The sequence below is a fragment of the Oncorhynchus gorbuscha genome, linkage group LG19 (assembly GCF_021184085.1).
Source record: "Oncorhynchus gorbuscha isolate QuinsamMale2020 ecotype Even-year linkage group LG19, OgorEven_v1.0, whole genome shotgun sequence".
Classification (NCBI taxonomy): Eukaryota; Metazoa; Chordata; class Actinopteri; order Salmoniformes; family Salmonidae; genus Oncorhynchus; species Oncorhynchus gorbuscha.
The window spans coordinates 5,854,200-5,875,215 of NC_060191.1; the positions used below are offsets into that span (position 1 = coordinate 5,854,200).

The 21,016-nt window shown below is 46.2% G+C and overlaps 1 protein-coding gene across 2 annotated transcripts in view; it reads left to right on the forward strand.

Moving 5' to 3' along the window:
* cacng8b (calcium channel, voltage-dependent, gamma subunit 8b) overlaps positions 1-21,016 on the forward strand; it is a 74,252-nt gene that overhangs the window by 46,390 nt on the left and 6,846 nt on the right. For both annotated transcript variants that reach the window (XM_046313333.1, XM_046313334.1), the window contains exon 3: positions 297-518. In XM_046313333.1, the coding sequence (XP_046169289.1) occupies positions 297-518 (222 nt within the window). The remainder of the gene's footprint in view (positions 1-296; positions 519-21,016) is intronic.

Genomic DNA, 21,016 nt, shown 5'->3' on the forward strand with positions numbered 1-21,016 from the left:
TCTGCCTCGTTCTCTCTCTTTCTTTCTGCCTCGTTCGCTCTCTCTTTCTCTCTCTCTCTCTCTGCCTCTGTCTCTCTCTCTGCATCTCTCTCTGCCTCTGTCTCTCTTTCTGCATCTCTCTCTGCCTCTGTCTCTCTCTCCTCCCTCTCCCTCATCTCTCCCCTTTCTCCCTCTTTCTATCTCATCTGTTGATCTCTTGTCTCTACTGCACTTCTCACTTTTCTTAATCCTTGTCCCTCTACTTCTCATCCCTCCCCTCCCTCTCTCTCCTCCTCCTCCTCTGCCCTCCTCTCTAGGGATGGTTTGTGAGAAGGGGATCCAGATCCTCCTCACCACCGTGGGGGCCTTTGCAGCCTTCTGCCTGATGACGGTTTCTATAGGGACGGACTACTGGCTGTACTCCCGCGCCTCCATCTGCAACAGCACCCGCAACCACTCGGACGACCCCCACAACAAGGACAAGAAGGACCCCGGCGCCCTCACCCACTCTGGCCTCTGGAGGATCTGCTGCCTGGAAGGTAGGCTACTTAAATGCTACTGACACACCATCTTGGATATGTGGTTGGAGTGGGAGAGGATGGATAGAGGGTAGATGGAAGCGTGTGTGTGTGTGTGTGTGTGTGTGTGTGTGTGTGTGTGTGTGTGTGTGTGTGTGTGTGTGTGTGTGTGTGTGTGTGTGTGTGTGTGTGTGTGTGTGTGTGTGTGTGTGTGTGTGTGTGTGTGTGTGTGTGTGTGTGTGTGTGTGTGTGTGTGTGTGTGTGTGTGTGATGTTGGAGGGGATGAGTTAGGACTGGTTCCAGTTGAGCCTTTTGTACTAATGTCCATCCTAGATTTAAAGGTACACAATGCAGAAATCACTCTGCCATTTCCTGGTTCCTGGTTGCTAAAATTCTGTACCATCTAAACCCTTGTGAAATATTTTTTCCATAACCCAAAAGTATTGTATTTTCAGCTGTTTGAAGCTGGTGTACAAAAACAAAACAAAACTTAAGAATGGGGAGCATAGAAATAGCTCATATAGAACAGATCTACCACTTCTTACTTTACTGACTTTATTGTCCCCATGGGGAGATTTTGTTGCAGTGTCATGATCATGTTTAAAGTGCCGTTTAATTACAAAACAAATTGACAATACAACTTTCATAACAGTTACATACCGATAAAAAGAGGCTAGCCTGCTGGCCTTTCTGGGTTGATAGGAACATTAGCTAAAGCTATTTAGGAGGGATGTCACACCTGGCACAAGTTATTGTCTAGTTCTGTTTTTCCTGCCGAAGGGTGCCCTATACCTGCGCCAGAGGGGAGTGATACAAAGTCTGGGTACAGGGCGTGTCTTGGGTCTAAAATGATTTTAAACTTGCTTTCAATGAGAATGACAGATCTATAACTCGCATTTCTATGTGAATTTGGTTGGGTCACCCAAAAAGTGCCAGACTTAAGTTTTTATGAGATTAGATACTATAAATACTATGTATAATATATTGAATGTAATAGTTGGTTATATTGGTAATAGCTGGTTATAGTTGGTAATAGTTGGTAATAGCTGGTGTCATGACGTTGGCCTCTTTGGGTATAGCAACCCCCATCTCCCTCTCCATGCCTCCCCCTTGCCTCCTTCAACTAGGTTGCTGTGGCCAGAGAGACGTATTAAATTCCTGCGGATCTCCTCATGGACACACAGTATAAGAGGCAGAGTATTTCATATTTCATGTTCCCGGAGAAAGTATAAAAGATTGGTGAAGAATCCAGCTACGAACTGGTCCATTTGTCACAACTTGGGGAAGCTCATGGGAGATGTTGTGGCTACATTACCATAACGCTGTTTATATAATAGCCCCCTTGTTGTATAAGATGAATGAGTGAGTATGATACTGTTTGTATAATTGTGTAATATGATTTTGGACTGTTTAATGAAGAAAAATACAATTCCCTTTTGATTTGAACTAAATCAGAGGACCGCCCCTGAGCCCAGTTAGGGTCAGGCCTCCTGGGACAGCCCTTTTTCGGCCCTTCCGAATAAAACCCCCACTCGGGTTTTCAATCAGCAGACGGAGCTTACCTCAGTTACGAGATGGCTAAAGGTTGCAGACCATGTTTTTCTCCATTAGGAGGACAAAGCTTGTAGACCATTGCTGAATCTTTTAACCATACCATGTGGTTAAACTCTGAGACTATCTGTCAGGACCCGGTTACGAACCCGGGTCTCCGGAGTGAGAAACAGTCACTTAACCAACTGAGCCACGAATAGTCGGCAGAACCCAGAAGATGAGACAGACACAGCAGTACTTGAGACGGTGTATTTAATGAAGTAAAAAGTGAAGTCCTTCAGGAAAACATGTAACTCCACAACCTCAAAAGGAATTCCACAAGAACAAAGGTAATCCTCCAAGACAAAAAAAGGTAAATCCACAAGGTGGTAGGTATAGCATAAAAAGCCTCAAAAGATACTCAAAAATAAGTAAACAAGAACAAAAAACAGAATTCCACAAGAGAGTCCACCGGGATCAACAATAGTTCACAGAATACTAGGGCTGGGTGCTAACATACAAACACAGAGCAAATAACTGAGGAAAACTAAGGGTTTAAATACAATCAGGGGAAACGAGGCACAGGTGCAAATAATAATGGGGATCAAGGGAAAACAAAAGGTCAAAAAGCACAATGGGGGCATCTAGTGACCAAAAACCGGAACAACCCTGGCCAAATCCTGGCAGAATCCCCCCCCCCCTAGGAACGGCTCCTGACGTTCCTACCAGGTCTCTCGGGGTGGAGGGCCCTGAACTGACGAATGAGGTCAGGGTCCAGTATGTCTTTGGCAGGAACCCAGGAGCGCTCCTCGGGACCGTAGCCTTCCCAGTCCACCAGATACTGCCAGGACCGCTGCACCCGGCGGGAATCCAGTATCCGATGGACGGTATAAGCAGGCTGGCCTCCAATGACGCGAGGCGGAGGGGGAGGTCTGTCTGCCGGGAGAAGGGGAGAAAAAACAACAGGTTTTAATAAGGAAATGTGAAACGTGGGATTAATCTTAAGGGATCTGGGTAAGTGTAAGCGATAAGAAACTGGGTTAACTCTCCTGGCAACCTTAAAGGGACCGATGTATTTTTGGGACAGCTTGCGAGACTCCACCCGTAGTGGTAAGTCTCTTGTGGAGAGCCAGACTCTCTGGCCGGGGCGCAGGGTAGGCCCGGGGCGGCGACGTCTGTTGGCTTGTTGTTGGTACCTCTGTGAGGAATGCATAAGATTAAGACGGGTCTTCCTCCACATAAGCCGACAGCGTCTGACGAACTTCAAGGCTGAAGGCACTCTGACTTCTGCCTCCTGGTCCGGGAACAATGGAGGGGCATAGCCAAACTGACACTCGTGCGGGGACATACCAGTGGAGGAGGAGCGCAAGATGTTGTGCGCGTATTCGGCCCAAACAATGAAAGACGACCATGTGGACGGGTTGTTACGAGTCATACATCGGAGGGTGGTTTCCAGCTCTTGATTCATCCTCCCTGTTTGGCCGTTGGACTCCGGATGGTACCCTGAAGATAGACTGGCAGAAGCCCCCATGAGTTGGCAGAAGGCCTTCCAAAACCTTGAGGCGAACTGGGGACCTCTGTCGGAAACCATATCTTGAGGAATGCCGAAGACTCGGAACACATGATTAATTACCAACTCAGCCGTTTCCTTGGCAGAAGGTAACTTAGTCAGAGGGACGAACCTGGCCGCCTTTGAAAACCTGTCGATTATGACTAGGATAGTAGTATTGCCATGGGATGGAGGAAGGCCAGTAATAAAGTCCAACGAGATATGGGACCAGGGTCTGTGGGGAACAGGTAAAGGGTGAAGGAGTCCTTGAGGGCGGAGGTGAGAAGATTTGCCCTGGCAGCACACGGGGCAGGCATTGACGAAAGTGGCAACGTCTTCTCTTATGGTAGGCCACCAGAACTTACGCTGGATGAACTCCAAGGTGCGACCTACGCCCGGGTGACAGGTGAGGCGAGAGGAGTGCCCCCACAGAAGGACCTGAGTCCTCACTGCCTTGGGGACAAACAACCGATTGGCAGGACCTCCTTTCGGGTCCGGTTCGATAGCTTGAGCTCGTCTCACGGTATCCTCAACTTGCCACGAGATCGGAGCCACGATCTTAGCAGCAGGAAGGACAGGCATGTCTGTGTCATCTCGAATGGCAGGAGCGTAGACTCGGGACAGGGCATCCGGTTTGAGATTCTTCGACCCGGGCCGATAGGTGAGGATAAACTGGAATCGGTTGAAGAAAAGAGACCATCTAGCTTGTCTAGAGTTCAACTGCTTCGCCTGCTGGATATACTCAAGATTTTTGTGGTCCGTAAGCACTTGAAACGGGTGAGAAGCCCCCTCGAGCCAATGTCTCCATTCCTTCAATGCCATCTTAACCGCTAGGAGTTCACGATCCCCCACATCGTAGTTCCTCTCAGCCGGGGTAAGCCGGTGTGAGAACAAAGCGCACGGATGAAGCTTCTTGTCTTCACCCCTCTGAGACAGGACAGCTCCAACACCAACCTCTGAGGCGTCTACCTCCACCACAAACGGTTCATCCGTAGTCGGTAGTATCAGGATGGGAGCAGAGAGGACGCGCTGCTTGAGTCCTTGGAAGGCCGTCTCAGCTTCTCTTCCCCACAAAAACCTTGCATTGCCACCCTTGGTTAAAGCTGAGAGAGGGGCTGCCACCAAGCTGAAGTTCTTGATGAACTTGCGGTAAAAGTTAGTGAAGCCCAGGAAACGCTGAACTTCCTTAACGGATTTGGGGGTGGGCCAATCCGCTACCGCCCCTACCTTCCTGGGGTCCATTTGGACTCGACCGGGTTCCACTACAAATCCCAGGAATTGTACTCGGGATGAATGGAATTCACATTTTCCGGCTTAACGTACAGATGGCTGTCTAGGAGGCGTTTGAGTACTTGTCTGACATGCTTTGTGTGTTCTTGAAGAGAGCTCGAAAAGATGAGGATGTCATCCAAGTAAACGAACACAAATATGTTAAGCATATCCCTAAGCACATCGTTTATGAGCGCTTGGAACACCGCTGGGGCGTTGGTCAGGCCGAAGGGCATCACCAAGTATTCATAGTGACCAGTAGGCGTGTTGAAAGCGGTCTTCCACTCGTCACCAGGTCTGATCCGCACAAGATGGTATGCGTTCCGCAGGTCAAGCTTAGTGAAAACAACTGCTTCCTGGAGCAGCTCGAAGGCTGTGGCCATAAGGGGTAGCGGGTAACGGTTACAGACGGTTATGGCATTGAGTCCCCAGTAGTCGATGCAAGGACGTAATCCACCGTCTTTCTTGGCCACAAAGAAAAACCCTGCTCCCGCCGGGGAGGTGGATGGACGCATGAGGCCTGCTTCCAGAGCGTCCTTGATGTAGATATCCATAGCAGCTCGTTCGGGTGGAGATAGGGAAAAGATCCGACCCCTGGGGGGGCAAGTGCCCGGAAACAGTTCGATGGGGCAATCATAAGGTCTATGGGGTGGTAGCATGGTGGCCCTCTGTTTGCTAAATACCAGTTTGAGGTCATGGTAACACTCGGGAACTCGGGTCAGGTCGATGGATTCTAAAGACTCGGGAGTAGAACTCGGGGAATTCTGGAAAATACAAGTAGCTCAACAATAGTTCACAGAATACTAGGGCTGGGTGCTAACATACAAACACAGAGCAAATAACTGAGGAAAACTAAGGGTTTAAATACAATCAGGGGAAACGAGGCACATGTGCAAATAATAATGGGGATCAAGGGAAAACAAAAGGTCTAAAAGCACAATGGGGGCATCTAGTGACCAAAAACCGGAACAACCCTGGCCAAATCCTGACACTATCGATACCGACTAAGAATAAGAACAAGTCTTTGATATTAATTACTAGTCTACAGATAGGAATTCGGTATCATTGAACGCAAAGAACGACAACCGCCGAAACATCCATTCTATAATGAAACAAATGAATGTCACTCTGAACTATACACTACAACCACAAAGAGAGAGAGAGAGAGAGAGACGGAGAATTCTACAAAAGAAATGAACTTTTCACCAGCGATCAAGACAACACACTGAGCGTAGATATATATATTGATTGCAATTGTTCCCGAATGAGTGAGCGTTCAAGTGCAAAGGATTAGCATTTCAATTGTTATAATTATCACTCTGTAGTGACTTCTTAGTCGACCCCCAATTCCCTTTTGTCTAACAAGCCGCGATGCCGGTTTAGCCCACTAGGGCACATTCTCCTATCATTTCTTGTAACCACATTTACCTTGTTTGTTTGTTTGTTTATGCATTTCTGTGAATCACTTAGTTAGTAATAAATAAATGATTTAAGACAATTGATGTATGGATGACTCATAGTGAAGACTGGGTTCAGATAACCAACAATTTACGACGTTTGGAATGAGACTAACGTGAGGTAAAGTAAATAATTAATTAATCAGAAGACTATGGATCAGATATGAAAATATCTGAAACGTTATATTAGGAAATTATAACCCTGTAATCTGAATATTTTTCCTTGAAGCCCCAACTTCCTAGTTAATTAGTTGGTGCCCTGACTTCCTAGTTAATTACTAATTACATAGAATCTTTGATAAAAAATTAAGTCTTCAGTTAATGATAGTAAAGACACGACACTGGTAATAGCTGGTAATAAATGGTAATAGCTGGTAATAGTTGGTAATATAGGTAATAGTTGGTAATATAGGTAATAGTTGGTAATAGTTGGTAATAGTTGGTAATAGCTGGTAATAGTTGGTAATAGCTGGTAATAGCTGGTAATAGTTGATAATAGTTGGTAATAACTGGTAATAGTTGGTAATAGTTGGTAATAGCTGGTATGATCAAAGTAAGGACTGTGGCCATTTTGGATCTGATGCAATTCCAGTGCTGACCTCATGTCTGTGTCCTAATGCACTACAAAAGGAATAAGGACTGAATGGAATGGAGGGTCCATTACAGGGAAGCTCAGGGTTGATGTTGTGCAGTTGTTTCGTGTCAGATGAGAGTGAATGGATGGTATGTTACCCAATGGTTCAGTGGAATTATGTAGTCAGCAGTGCTGCCGTAAAGGTCATCACTCAGCAATGCACATGCTGAGTTTATGAGCTCCTTGGAAGATCTGGAACGTTGAAATGCTGGAAGAAGAAACTCTTTCCCAGTGGACTGATATTTCTGTTGAATGATTTCCAATGAGCATCAAATCAATTGTTATTGGTCACATACACGTGTTTAGCAGATGTTATTGCGGGTGTAGTGAAATGCTTGTGCTTCTAGTTCTTACAATGCAGCAGTATCTTACAGGTAATATCTAATCATTTTGTAACATATACCTGTAACCCTCTCACCAGGCTCGAATTTGACTCTCACGATATTACCTTACATAGAATATCTCAACAGCATGGGATGTTAGGTGAGAAGGACATCTCCAATAAGAATCCCTGTTGTAAACTATCGAGGATGATGACAACTAGGGTATTAACTTCAGATGTAATGGTTATAGGTTTCTGTTATTGTATAAGGATATACTTTCCCATGCATTATATTCAATTGAAACAGGAAATGACTCCACCAAGGCAACATACATAAGGTTCAAGATGTGTATTACTACATTTTCAATGCACCACATCGAAATACATAAAAGTAATAATCCCCAATGAGTCGTGCACAACGCATGTCCAAATTATTTCAAGCTTTCTTAACCCGTTGGCGCGTGTTGGAGCTCAACAACAACAACAATGATGACGCACTTAAAGTCCAGAAGCACCCCACCGTTGTGGTTACTCACTACTTGTAGGTATTCCCTCAGCGAAGTGTGGCAGTTCTGTGCAGGTTTCCTCACAAGATCCACAGCAAGCACAGCTATCAATGCAGACAGTACTCCTTAGCAGTAACCGATATCCCATGGGAACATGAACTCGTTCATCTTTCCCAAGCAATTCTCTCTGTGTCACATGATGCTAGCCTAACCTCAAGGCTGTCCAATACCTCCACGATGAGAAGCTCGCTTCAGTCTTTTCTAAGTCTTTCTTAACAAAATTATAACAACTCTCTGATCAAATAAAATCGTTATGTCCCTTCAAAACTCAGTAGGTATGGGTTTTGTTCTATCTATTGTTCTATTATTGTTCTTTTATGTTCTATTATCGTCTTCTGTTATAATTCTTCTTCACCAACGGTCATAATGTAACGTTCATCCTTTTCTCAGCACCTCTCTCCCTCTTTTCTTCCTGCAGGCCTCCCGTTGTTAAGCCACAGCTGAACAAGTGACCTTATTGGTCAAAACTTCAACTTAAAAGTAACCCAGCCTATTCACTTATACATAAAATAAATATTTCTTCAAAAGAAATGCATTAACCACATTACAATTTGGGAGCAATTCAATCACCTTTTAAATCTAATACCAATTAATTATAACAAATAAACTTAATCCCAATACACAGAAACCTAAGTAAAGGAATGGAATTAAGAATATATAAATATATGAACGAGCAATGTCAGAGTAGCATAGACTAACATGCAGTAGAAGAGTATAGAATACAGTATATACGCTACCGTTCAAAAGTTTGGGGTAACTTAGAACTATCCTTGTTTTTGAAAGAAAAACACATTTTATTTGTCCACTACAATAACATCAAATTGATCATAAATACAGTGTAGACATTGTTAATGTTGTAAATTATTTTTTAATGGAATATCTACATAGGCGTACAGAGGCCCATTATCAGCAACCATCACTCCTGTGTTCCAATGGCACGTTGTGTTTGCTAATCCAGGTTTATCATTTTAAAAGGCTAATTGATCATTAGAAAACCCTTTTGTAATTATGTTAGCACAGCTGAAAACTGTTGTTCTGATTAAAGAAGCAATAAAACTGGCCTTCTTTAGACTAGTTGAGTATCTGGAGCATAAGCATTTGTGGGTTCGATTACAGGCTCAAAATGGCCAGAAACAAAGACCTTTCTTCTGAAACTCGTCAGTCTATTCTTGTTCTGAGAAATGAAGGGTATTCATTCGAGAAATTGCCAAGCAACTGAATATCTCGTACAACATTGTGTACTACTCCCTTCACAGAACAGCGCAAACTGCCTCAAACCAGAATAGAAAGAAGAATGGGAGGCCCTGGTGCACAACTGAGCAAGAGGACAAATACATTAGAGTGTCTAGTCCTCAACTGGAAGCTTCATTAAATAGTACCCGCAAAACACCAGTCTCAACGTCAACAGTGAAGAGGCGACTCTGGAATTCTGGACTTCTAGAGAGAGTTGCAAAGAAAAAGCCATATCTCAGACTGGACAATAAAAAGAAAAGATTAAGATGGGGAAAAGAGCACAGACACTGGACAGAGGAACTCTGCCTAGAAAGCCAGCATCCCAGATTCCTGCCACTCTGGATCATTACACCGGATCATTCTCCCGTAAAAACGCAGCAAGCACCATCTAACTTTGAGCTATCCTCGAGCAAGGCCCATATACCAGCTAATTCTAGGGATACATTACCTCCTTTGCCCTTTATTGTTGACACAGAGCCCCACCGATCCATCATGACTGGACTGCCGCCGTGATCGCCCGATGTGGTCTCAACAGGCTATTCTGTTACGATGTCGCCGAAGAACCATCTACTAGCCCCGGCCCGCTAGCTTTTCTGAACACTGTGTCCCCTGCTCGCCTAGCGTAGTAGTGACTACCAAACAACACCCTGACTCACCTATTGCTGCTCTTTTGACTCTATGATCACTCGGCTACACAGCTGATTCCCCCTGGACTGTTTAAATAGCACGGTACCTCCTTTTGTTTACTTGTCGGCCCCAGCCTCGAACTCAGGGCCTGTATGTACCTAACTGACCCGCTCTGCCCATTCATTGACTTCTGTAACCGTAAAAGCCTTGGTTTCAAGGATGTTGTAGTGTCTTAACACTTAGTACTTATTTATGTAATAAGAAAGACTCTGAATACAAGCAATTGAACTGGAGCTTCACATTTACTCAAACAGGTTAGTACCAGAATAACATAGAACAATACTGCGCATGACCAAGGGCGCTTCATCCTTAAAGGGGACATCAGTAATTAACAGAACATAACATTCCTTCTCTTATACAATCAGAGTTACTTTTACCAAACCACAACTGAAACATTTCCCAGAACTTGTTGTAGTTATTTTGCATCTTTTAATTTGAACTTGAACAGTTAGTTTCTGTTTGTTTGTTTATAAGTCTAGTCTGTCTGGTGGACGGTGCCTTCGTTCTGGGTAGCGCCTCAGATTGTCTGGAGGCTCCTGAACATCCTCAGTGTGTGCTTGTTCCATTATAGCGTCTGCTATAGCAGCACCTTCATCAACACGTTCCCTTCTTTCAGCCTGGGGTCTCTCTACTGCCCCACCGTCCTCTACAGTTCCTTGTGTGTCACTCTCGGGAGCTCTCTTTGCCTGTTCTCTCTCGATTGTTGTGCTGTTTTCCGTGGAATGCATTTGGTTAATGTGACGCCGCCACATTATGTCTGGGCTCACATGAACCTGGTAAGTTCTGGGTCCCGTTTGTGTGTGTACGGTCCCTCTTGTCCATTTCCCTCCTCTTCTGTAGTCTCGCACCATCACTTCCTGTCCTGTTTGGAGATGGCGCTCCCGGCCACCGGAGAGCATCTTGGCTTGTTTGTTCAGCACTTCATTACGCCTGTTTGGCTTTATGATGTCCAGCTGTGTGCGGAGAGGCCTCCCGAACATCAGTGCGGCTGGGCTTTCATTTGTTGTGGCATGTGGGGTGTTTCGGTAGGAGGCCAGGAACTTGGCCAGTTTTGTTTGCAAAGTCCCTTCGTCTCGTTTTGCTGCACGGAGTCCTTGCTTTAGGGTTTGCACAAAGCGTTCTGCCAGCCCATTGGTGGCAGGGTGGTACGGAGCTGAAGTTGAGTGTTTGATTCCATTTACTGACATGAATCTTGTAAACTCCTCACTTACAAAAGCTTGCGCGTTGTCACTTACCAGCTGCAGTGGCAAACCGAAGCGTGCAAACGTTGTTCTGAGACACTCTATCGTCTGAGCTGAGGTGGAGGAGTCAGTGCAAAACACCTCTGGCCATTTGGAATGGGCATCAACTATAACCAGAAACATGTGCTTTTCAAAGGGACCAGCGTAGTCCACATGAATTCTCTGCCATGGCTCTGCGGGCCATTCCCATGGGTGGACTGGGACAGGAGCAGGCATGTGAAGGGTTTCCAAACATCCGCTACAGTTCTTTGCCATATTTTCTATCTGTTGGTCCAGACCTGGCCACCAGAAGTGGCTCCTTGCGAGCAGCTTCATTTTGACAATTCCAACATGACCTTCATGTAGTTGCTGCAAGATTCGATGTTGGCATTTCTGGGGTATCATGACTCTCATTCCCCACATCAAACATCCCTGGTACGTTGTAATTTCGTTTCTCCGCTGGAAATACAGAGTCAGCTCCTTTCTGCCAGTAGCTGGCCATCCTGACATGGTGTAGGTGTACACTTTTGACAAGGTCACATCTTTCCTTGTCTCATGTTTGATAACTGTGCTTGTGACCGGTAGTGCCTCGAGCTGAGCGGTATGGAACATGTCCACTGCATCCACCCTCCTTTGCCTTTCTCTTGTACATGGCAGTCTGGATAATCCATCTGCATTTGTGTGGAGGGATGACGGCTTAAACTCAATGTCATACATATGACTGGCAAGGAACAGGGCGTATCGCTGTAACCTGGCTGCTGTCATTGCCGGAATGCCTTTCTTTGGACTGAAAATGGAAAGCAACGGCTGGTGATCTGTAACCAGTGTGAAACGCTTGCCATATAGGTATGCGTGGAATTTCTTGACGCCCCACACTAGTGCCAGTGCTTCTTTGTCGATTTGTGAGTAGTTTTTCTCTGCATCATTCAATGTTCGTGACGCAAATGCAACTGGCCTCTCGGACCCATCTTTCAGTGTGTGTGAAAGGACTGCCCCTAATCCATAAGGGGACGCATCACAAGCCAACTTCACTGGCATTTCAGGGTCGTAATGCATCAGGACCTGTTCAGATGTTATGAGCCGTTTTGCCTCCAGAAATGCATTTTCACATTGCTCTGTCCACCGCCATGTCCTATTCTTTTCCAGTAGCTGATTTAGAGGCTGGAGTACTGCTGAAAGGTTTGGGAGGAATCTTCTGTAGTAATTGATCAGTCCCGTGAAAGATCTCACTTCTGTGATATTTTGTGGTCGTGGTGCCTGTACCACTGCCTCGATTTTGTCCTGTGTTTTGTGCAATCCATTACAGTCAATCTCATGTCCACAGAAGACAATCTTGTCTTTGAAGAACTCACACTTCTTTAAGTTTGCCTGTAGACCATACTCTTTCAGTCTTTTCAGGACCTCTTCCAGGTTAGCCAGATGCTCTTTGTCGGTGCGTCCTGTTATGATCATGTCATCCAGGATACACTGGGTTCCTGGGATTCCTTGCAAAATCTGTTCAATAGTTCGTTGCCAAATGGCTGGGGCTGATGCAATGCCAAACACCAGGCGGTTATACCTGTATAGACCTTTGTGTGTGTTTATTGTCAGGTACTGTTTGGAACTCTCTTCAACCGGTAGCTGCAGGTAAGCCTGTTTCAGATCGATTTTACTGAAGTGTTTCCCACCAGCTAGTGCAGCAAAGATGTCATCCAGGCGTGGTAGGGGGTATTGGTCCACATGCAACATTGGATTCACAGTTACCTTGAAGTCCCCACACATTCTAACAGACCCGTCTTTCTTCACAATAGGAACTATGGGTGTGGCCCATTCGCTTCTGTCCACTTTCGTCAGGATCCCTGTATCCTGCAAGCGATCGATTTCCGCTTCCAGCTTTGGTCTCAGGGAGTATGGAACAGATCTGGCTTTGCAGAATTTTGGGGTTGCATCATCTCTTAGTACAAGTTTTGCTGTGAAGCCTTTTACTGTTCCCATCTGATCACTGAAAACTGTGTTGTATTTATTCCGCAAGTGTTCCAGTGTTTGGTCTGTGCCTTTCTCTTTGGACTGGAACGTGTGGAGCATTTTCAAGTCACACCAATTCAGCTTTATTTTTGAAAGCCATTCCCTGCCAAATAATGGGGGGCCAGTTCCAGGCACCACATACAGCTGTAACTGCTGTGTTTGCCCCCCATAATGCACTCTGACCTGCAACGCCCCCATTGGGCTCAATCTCTCTCCTGAGTATGTCTTCAGCAACACATTTGTGTTCTTCAGCTTGATAGCCTTAAAGTGCTCATTGTAGACAGTAGTGGAAATTATAGACACTGCAGATCCTGTGTCCAGCTCCATTTTGAGGGGTTTGCCTTCGATATCTGGTGTCACCCATATTATGCTACTGCTGGGAGAAGTCACTGTGTTTAACTCCATTGTACCAATTAACCGTTCATCTGAATCACTGCCACTGTTCTCTGCTAGTGCATTCACAGACCCTTTCATTTTCTCAGTTTTCCTGTTGTGACTGAGTTTTGCTTTGCATGCTCTTTGAATGTGCCCCCTTCTACTGCATTTGTGACAAATTTCGTCTTTGAAACGGCAGTCCTCTGCTCTGTGACCATCTCCGTCACACCTGTTGCATTTTTCGGCCACACGGGGGCGTTGTCGACTGCGTGAAAACTTGTGCAGGGAAATTTGTGACAGGTCGGTACTTCTTTTACCTTGCAACTCAAAAGTATCTTTAGTCGCGATTTCCATAGCCACAGCAATTTCAACAGCCTTTGCAAACGTGAGCTCTGATTCTGTGAGCAAACGTTTTTGAATGTGTTCATGTTTCAGTCCACAAACAAATCTATCCCTTAATGTGTCATTTAGGTTCTCTCCCAACTGGCAATGTTCAGACAGTTTCTTCAACACTGCTACATATGTACTAACACCCTCCCCCTCATTCTGATCTCTCTTGTGGAAACGAAAACGTTCCGCGATGAGGAGTGGTTTAGGTGATAGGTGATTTTGCAATATCTCCACAATCTCTGTGAATGTTTTATTTGAGGGCTTCAGAGGGGCAGTCAGATCTCTTAGCAAACTGTATGTTTTTGGGCCAATTAAACTCAACAACGCTGGCACTCTCTTGTTATCAGCAATGTCGTTTGCAATGAAGTACTGTTCCAGTCGTTCAATGTAAGTTGCCCAGTTTTCTTGCGTCATCAAACACATCTATTTTCCCGATGCTAGCCATTCTCTTTACCTCCGGCTCCACGGGTCTTTGATCTGCCGCCTCATTCTCATCAGCTCTCCCCTCGTCCTCACTGCTTGCTAGCTGTTGTGCTAAAGGGTCAAAATCTTCCTCTCTTCCTACGAACTCCATCTGTATTCGTGATGCACACTGCAGGTAATAATCCTCGTCGCCATTGTAGTGTCTTAACACTTAGTACTTATTTATGTAATAAGAAAGACTCTGAATACAAGCAATTGAACTGGAGCTTCACATTTACTCAAACAGGTTAGTACCAGAATAACATAGAACAATACTGCGCATGACCAAGGGCGCTTCATCCTTAAAGGGGACATCAGTAATTAACAGAACATAACAGATGTTATCATCAGAAGCCTCCTCCCTAAGTTTGCTTTATTCACTGCTTTAGCACACTCTGCCATCCCTGATGTCCTAGCCATGTCTGAATCCTGGCTTAGGAAGGTCACCAGAAATTCTGACATTTTCCTCCCCAACTATAACATTTTCCTCCAAGATAGATCTGCCAAATGGGGTGGAGTTGCAATCTACTGCAGAGATAGCCTGCAGAGTTGTGTCATGCTATCCAGTACTGTGCCCAAACAGTTTGAGCTTCTACTTTTAAAATCCACCATCAATAAAAGACAATACCATGCAGCCGTATTCATCAACCTGGCCAAGGCTCTGTCAAACACCACATTCTTATCGGCAGACTCAACAGCCTTGGTTTCTCAAATTACTGCCTCGCCTGATTCACCAACTACTTTTCAGACAGAGTTCAGTGTTTCAAATTTGAGTGCCTGTTGTCCGGACCTCTGGCAGTCTCTATGGGGGTGCCACAGGGTTCAATTCTCGGGCCCTCTCTTTTCTCTGTATATATCAATGATGTCCCTCTTGCTGCTGATGATTCTCTGATCCACCTCTACACAGATGACACCATTCTGTATACATTTACATTTACATTTAAGTCATTTAGCAGACGCTCTTATCCAGAGCGACTTACAAATTACTTCTGGCTCTTCTTTGGACACTGTGTTAGCTAACCTCCAGTTGAGCTTCAATGCCATACAACTCTCCTTCCTTGGCTTCCAACTGCGCTTAAATGCAAGGAAAACTAAATGTATGCTCTTCAACCAATCGCTGCCCGCACCCGCCTGCCCATCTAGCATCACTACTCTGGACGGTTCTGACTACCCTCGTAAAACTGAATACCCTACCGATCCTTGACTTCGGCAATATCATTTACAAAATAGCCTCTGACACCAGCAAATTGGATGCAGTCTATCACCTTGCCATCTGTTTTGTCACCAAAGCCCCATATACTACCCACCACTGCAACCTGTATGTTCTCGTTGGCTGGCCCTCGTTTCATATTAGTCGCCAAACCCACTGGCTCCAGGTCATCTATAATTCTTTGCTAGGTAAAGCCCCACCTTATCTCAGCTCACTGGTCACCATAGCATCACCCACCCGTAGCACGTGCTCCAGAAGGTATATTTCACTGGTCACCTCCAAAGCCAACAAGCCCCTTTGGCCGCTTCAGTGATTTTTACATTTCATTCCAGTCATTGGCAGCAGAGAACTGGAAGGTATTCCAGTTCTCTGCTGCCAATGACTGGAATGAAATGTAAAAATCACTGAAGCTTGAGCCTTATATCTCCCCACTAACTTTAAGCATCAGCTGTAAGAGCAGCTTACTGATCATTGCACCTGTACATAGCCCATCTGTAAATAGCACACCCAACTACCTCATCCCCATATTGTTATTTATTTTGTTGCTCCTTTGCACCCCAGTATCTCTAATTGCACATTCATCTTCTGCACATCTATCACTTCACTGTTTAATTGCTAAATTGTTATTATTTCGCCACTATGGCCTATTTATTGCCTTACCTCCCTAATCGTACTTCATTTGCACACACTCTATATAGACTTTTCTATTGTGTTATTGACTGTATGTTTGTTTATCCCATGTGTAACTCTGTGTTGTTTGTGTCGCACTGCTTTGCTTTATCTTGGCCAGGTCGCAGTTGTTCTCAACTGGCCTACCTGGTTAAATAAAGGTGAAAAATACAAATACAAATAAAATGTGTATATAGGCAGCAGCTTCTCTATGCTAGTGATGGCTGTTTAACAGTCTGATGGCCTTGAGATAGAAGCTGTGTTTCAGTCTCTTGGTCCCAGCTTTGATGCACCTGTACTGACCCCACCTTCTGGATGGTAGCGGGGTGAACAGGCAGTGGCTCGGGTGGTTGTTGTCCTTGATGACCTTTTTGGCCTTGTGACATCGGGTGCTGTAGGTGTCCTGGAGGGCAGGTAGTTTGCACCCGGTGATGCGTTGGGCATAAGAACAACATCTTTAGAGTGGGTTCACATGAAGTTAAAGAGAAGAGGTCTGAACTGTGTCTGTGCAGAGAGCTAGTACAGTACAGGCACTTTCTATGAATACTGGATGTTTGTGGAGATTGTGTCATTTCTACCCTTCAAATGAATTTGTCATAAGGATACCACTTCATCCCTGAACTAAGGATGACCTCAGTGGTGAAGTAGGTAGCAGGAGCTGATGGTCTAGATGTACAGTATACAGTGTTCCCCATTGTGTCAGCAGATCAGGAAGTTGAAATCACCTGAAAAGAACCCCTCTCGTCTCACCCCATTCCTTCCATCACTGTATTTAATATATAACCTACCTTAGACGCATCACCCACTAGCACTGTGCTCACCAACCATGTGTAGATCCATCAAGCATTTGATAAGCTGAATCAGGTATATTACAGCTGGCCCTACAAACTCACTGCAGACCCTGTTGCCCAACCCTGCTGGCTGCTCTCTCTTTACTCTCCTTCTGCCATTTCTCCCTCCCTCTCTCTCTGCCATCTCTCCCTCCCTCTCTCTCTACTCTCCCCCTCCCTCTCTCTCTCTGCTCTCTCTCTTTACTCTCTATCTGCTCTCTCTCTCTGCTCTCTCTCTTTACTCTCTCTCTGCTCTCTCGCTCTTCTCACTAACTCCCTCCGTCTCTGCCTCTCTCTGCTCTCTTGCTCTTCTCACTAACTCCCTCTGTCTCTCCCTCCCTCTTTCTCTCTCTGCTCTCTGTCTGCTATCTCTCCCTTTACGCTCTCTCTTTTCCCCTCTCTCGCTCTCTCGCTCTCTCTTTCTCCCTCTCTTTTCCCCTCTCTTGCTCTCTCGCTCGCTCTCTCGCTCTCTCTTTCTCCCTCTCTCGCTCTCTCTTTCTCCCTCTCTTTTCCCCTCTCTCGCTCTCTCTTTCTCCCTCTCTTTTCCCCTCTCTCGCTCTCTCTTTCTCCCTCTCTTTTCCCCTCTCTCGCTCTCTCGCTCTCTTTCTCCCTCTCTTTTCCCCTCTCTCGCTCTCTCTTTCTCCCTCTCTTTTCCCCTCTCTCGCTCTCTCTTTCTCCCTCTCTTTTTCCCCCTCTCGCTCTCTCGCTCTCTCTTTCTCCCTCTCCTTTCCCCTCTCTCGCTCTCTCGCTCGCTCTCTCGCTCTCTCTTTCTCCCTCTCTCGCTCTCTCTTTCTCCCTCTCTTTTCCCCTCTCTCACTCTCTCGCTCTCTTTCTCCCTCTCTTTTCTCCTCTCTCGCTCTCTCTTTCTCCCTCTCTTTTCCCCTCTCTCGCTCTCTCTTTCTCCCTCTCTTTTCCCCTTTCTCTTTCTCTCTCTCCTCTCTTTCTCTCTCTTCTCTCTTTCTCTCTGTGGTGCAGTGGAGCCTTCAGTGCTTTGGTATGGCTTAGAGGTCAAGTAACCTTGATGTCTGTAGAGTATTGAGTCGAGATGGGTGCTTAAGAAGCCGTGCAGTGATGCAGTGAAGTGTAGGTGCAATGGAAACAGAGGACATATTGGCTCTAAAAGATTTAAGCCCGCGGGTGGATGTCACACTTTGCTGTGTTAGGGGCCGAAGGAGTGAATAGATGGGGTATTATCTGATTCTGCAGGTAGAGACGATTCCAGATTTGTATTTGTATTTATTTGTACCTTTATTTAACCTACTATCTTCCGGCACTGACAGAGATGGCCGCCTCGCTTCGCGTTCCTAGGAAACTATGCAGTTTTTTGTTTTTTTACGTGTTATTTCTTACATTAGTACACCAGGTCATCTTAGGTTTCATTACACACAGTCGAGAAGAACTACTGAATATAAGATCAGCGTCAACTCACCATCAGTACGACCAAGAATATGTTTTTTGCTACGCGGATCCTGTGTTCTGCCTTACAAACAGGACAACGGAATGGATCCCATGCAGCGACCCCCAAAAAAAACGACTTCGAAAAAGAGGGAAACGAGGCGGTCTTCTGGTCAGACTCCGGGGACGGGCACACCGTGCACCACTCCCTAGCATTCTTCTTGCCAATGTCCAGTCTCTTGACAACAAGGTTGATGAAATCCGAGCAAGGGTAGCATTCCAGAGGGACATCAGAGACTGTAACGTTCTTTGCTTCACGGAAACATGGCTCACTGGAGAGACGCTATCCGAGGCGGTGCAGCCAACGGGTTTCTCCACGCATCGCGCCGACAGAAACAAACATCTTTCTGGTAAGAAGAGGGGCGGGGGCGTATGCCTTATGACTAACGACACATGGTGTGATGAAAGAAACATACAGGAACTCAAATCCTTCTGTTCACCTGATTTAGAATTCCTCACAATCAAATGTAGACCGCATTATCTACCAAGAGAATTCTCTTCGATTATAATCACAGCTGTATATAACCCCCCCCCCCCCCCCCAAGCAGACACATCGATGGCTCTGAACGAACTTTATTTAACTCTTTGCAAACTGGAAACCATTTATCCGGAGGCTGCATTCATTGTAGCTGGGGATTTTAACAAGACTAATCTGAAAACAAGACTCCCTAAATTTTATCAGCATATCTATTGCGCAACCAGGGGTGGAAAAACCTTGGATCATTGTTACTCTAACTTCTGCGACGCATATAAGGCCCTGCCCCGCCCCCCCTTTCGGAAAAGCTGACCACGACTCCATTTTGTTGATCCCTGCCTACAAACAGAAACTAAAACAAGAAGCTCCCACGCTGAGGTCTGTCCAACGCTGGTCCGACCAAGCTGACTCCACACTTCAAGACTGCTTCCATCACGTGGACTGGGATATGTTTCGTATTGCATCAAATAACAATATTGACGAATACGCTGATTCGGTGTGCGAGTTCATTAGAACGTGCGTTGAAGATGTCGTTCCCATAGCAACGATTAAAACATTCCCTAACCAGAAACCGTGGATTGATGGCAGCATTTGCATGAAACTGAAAGCGCAAACCACTGCTTTTAATCAGGGCAAGGTGTCTGGTAACATGACCGAATACAAACAGTGCAGCTATTCCCTCCGCAAGGCTATCAAACAAGCTAAGCGTCAGTACAGAGACAAAGTATAATCTCAATTCAACGGCTCAGACACAAGAGGCATGTGGCAGGGTCTACAGTCAATCACGGACTACAGGAAGAAATCCAGCCCAGTCACGGACCAGGATGTCTTGCTCCCACGCAGACTAAATAACTTTTTTGCCCGCTTTGAGGACAATACAGTGCCACTGACACGGCCTGCAATGAAAACATGCGGCCTCTCCTTCACTGCAGCCGAGGTGAGTAAGACATTTAAACGTGTTAACCCTCGCAAGGCTGCAGGCCCAGACGGCATCCCCAGCCACGCCCTCAGAGCATGCGCAGACCAGCTGGCCGGTGTGTTTACGGACATATTCAATCAATCCCTATACCAGTCTGCTGTTCCCACATGCTTCAAGAGGGCCACCATTGTTCCTGTTCCCAAGAAAGCTAAGGTAACTGAGCTAAACGACTACCGCCCTGTAGCACTCACTTCCGTCATCATGAAGTGCTTTGAGAGACTAGTCAAGGACCATATCACCTCCACCCTACCTGACACCCTAGACCCACTCCAATTTGCTTACCGCCCAAATAGGTCCACAGACGATGCAATCTCAACCACACTGCACACTGCCCTAACCCACCTGGACAAGAGGAATACCTATGTGAGAATGCTGTTCATCGACTACAGCTCGGCATTCAACACCATAGTACCCTCCAAGCTCGTCATCAAGCTCGAGACCCTGGGTCTCGACCCCGCCCTGTGCAACTGGGTACTGGACTTTCTGACGGGCCGCCCCCACGTGGTGAGGGTAGGCAACAACATCTCCTCCCCGCTGATCCTCAACAGTGGGGCCCCACAAGGGTGCGTTCTGAGCCCTCTCCTGTACTCCCTGTTCACCCACGACTGCGTGGCCACGCATGCCTCCAACTCAATCATCAAGTTTGCGGACGACACAACAGTGGTAGGCTTGATTACCAACAACGACGAGACGGCCTACAGGGAGGAGGTGAGGGCTCTCGGAGTGTGGTGTCAGGAAAATAACCTCACACTCAACGTCAACAAAACTAAGGAGATGATTGTGGACTTCAGGAAACAGCAGAGGGAACACCCCCCTATCCACATCGATGGAACAGTAGTGGAGAGGGTAGCAAGTTTTAAGTTCCTCGGCATACACATCACAGACAAACTGAATTGGTCCACTCACACAGACAGCATCGTGAAGAAGGCGCAGCAGCGCCTCTTCAACCTCAGGAGGCTGAAGAAATTCGGCTTGTCACCAAAAGCACTCACAAAGTTCTACAGATGCACAATCGAGAGCATCCTGGCGGGCTGTCACCGCCTGGTACGGCAACTGCTCCGCCCTCAACCGTAAGGCTCTCCAGAGGGTAGTGAGGTCTGCACAACGCATCACCGGGGGCAAACTACCTGCCCTCCAGGACACCTACACCACCCGATGTTACAGGAAGGCCATAAAGATCATCAAGGACATCAACCACCCGAG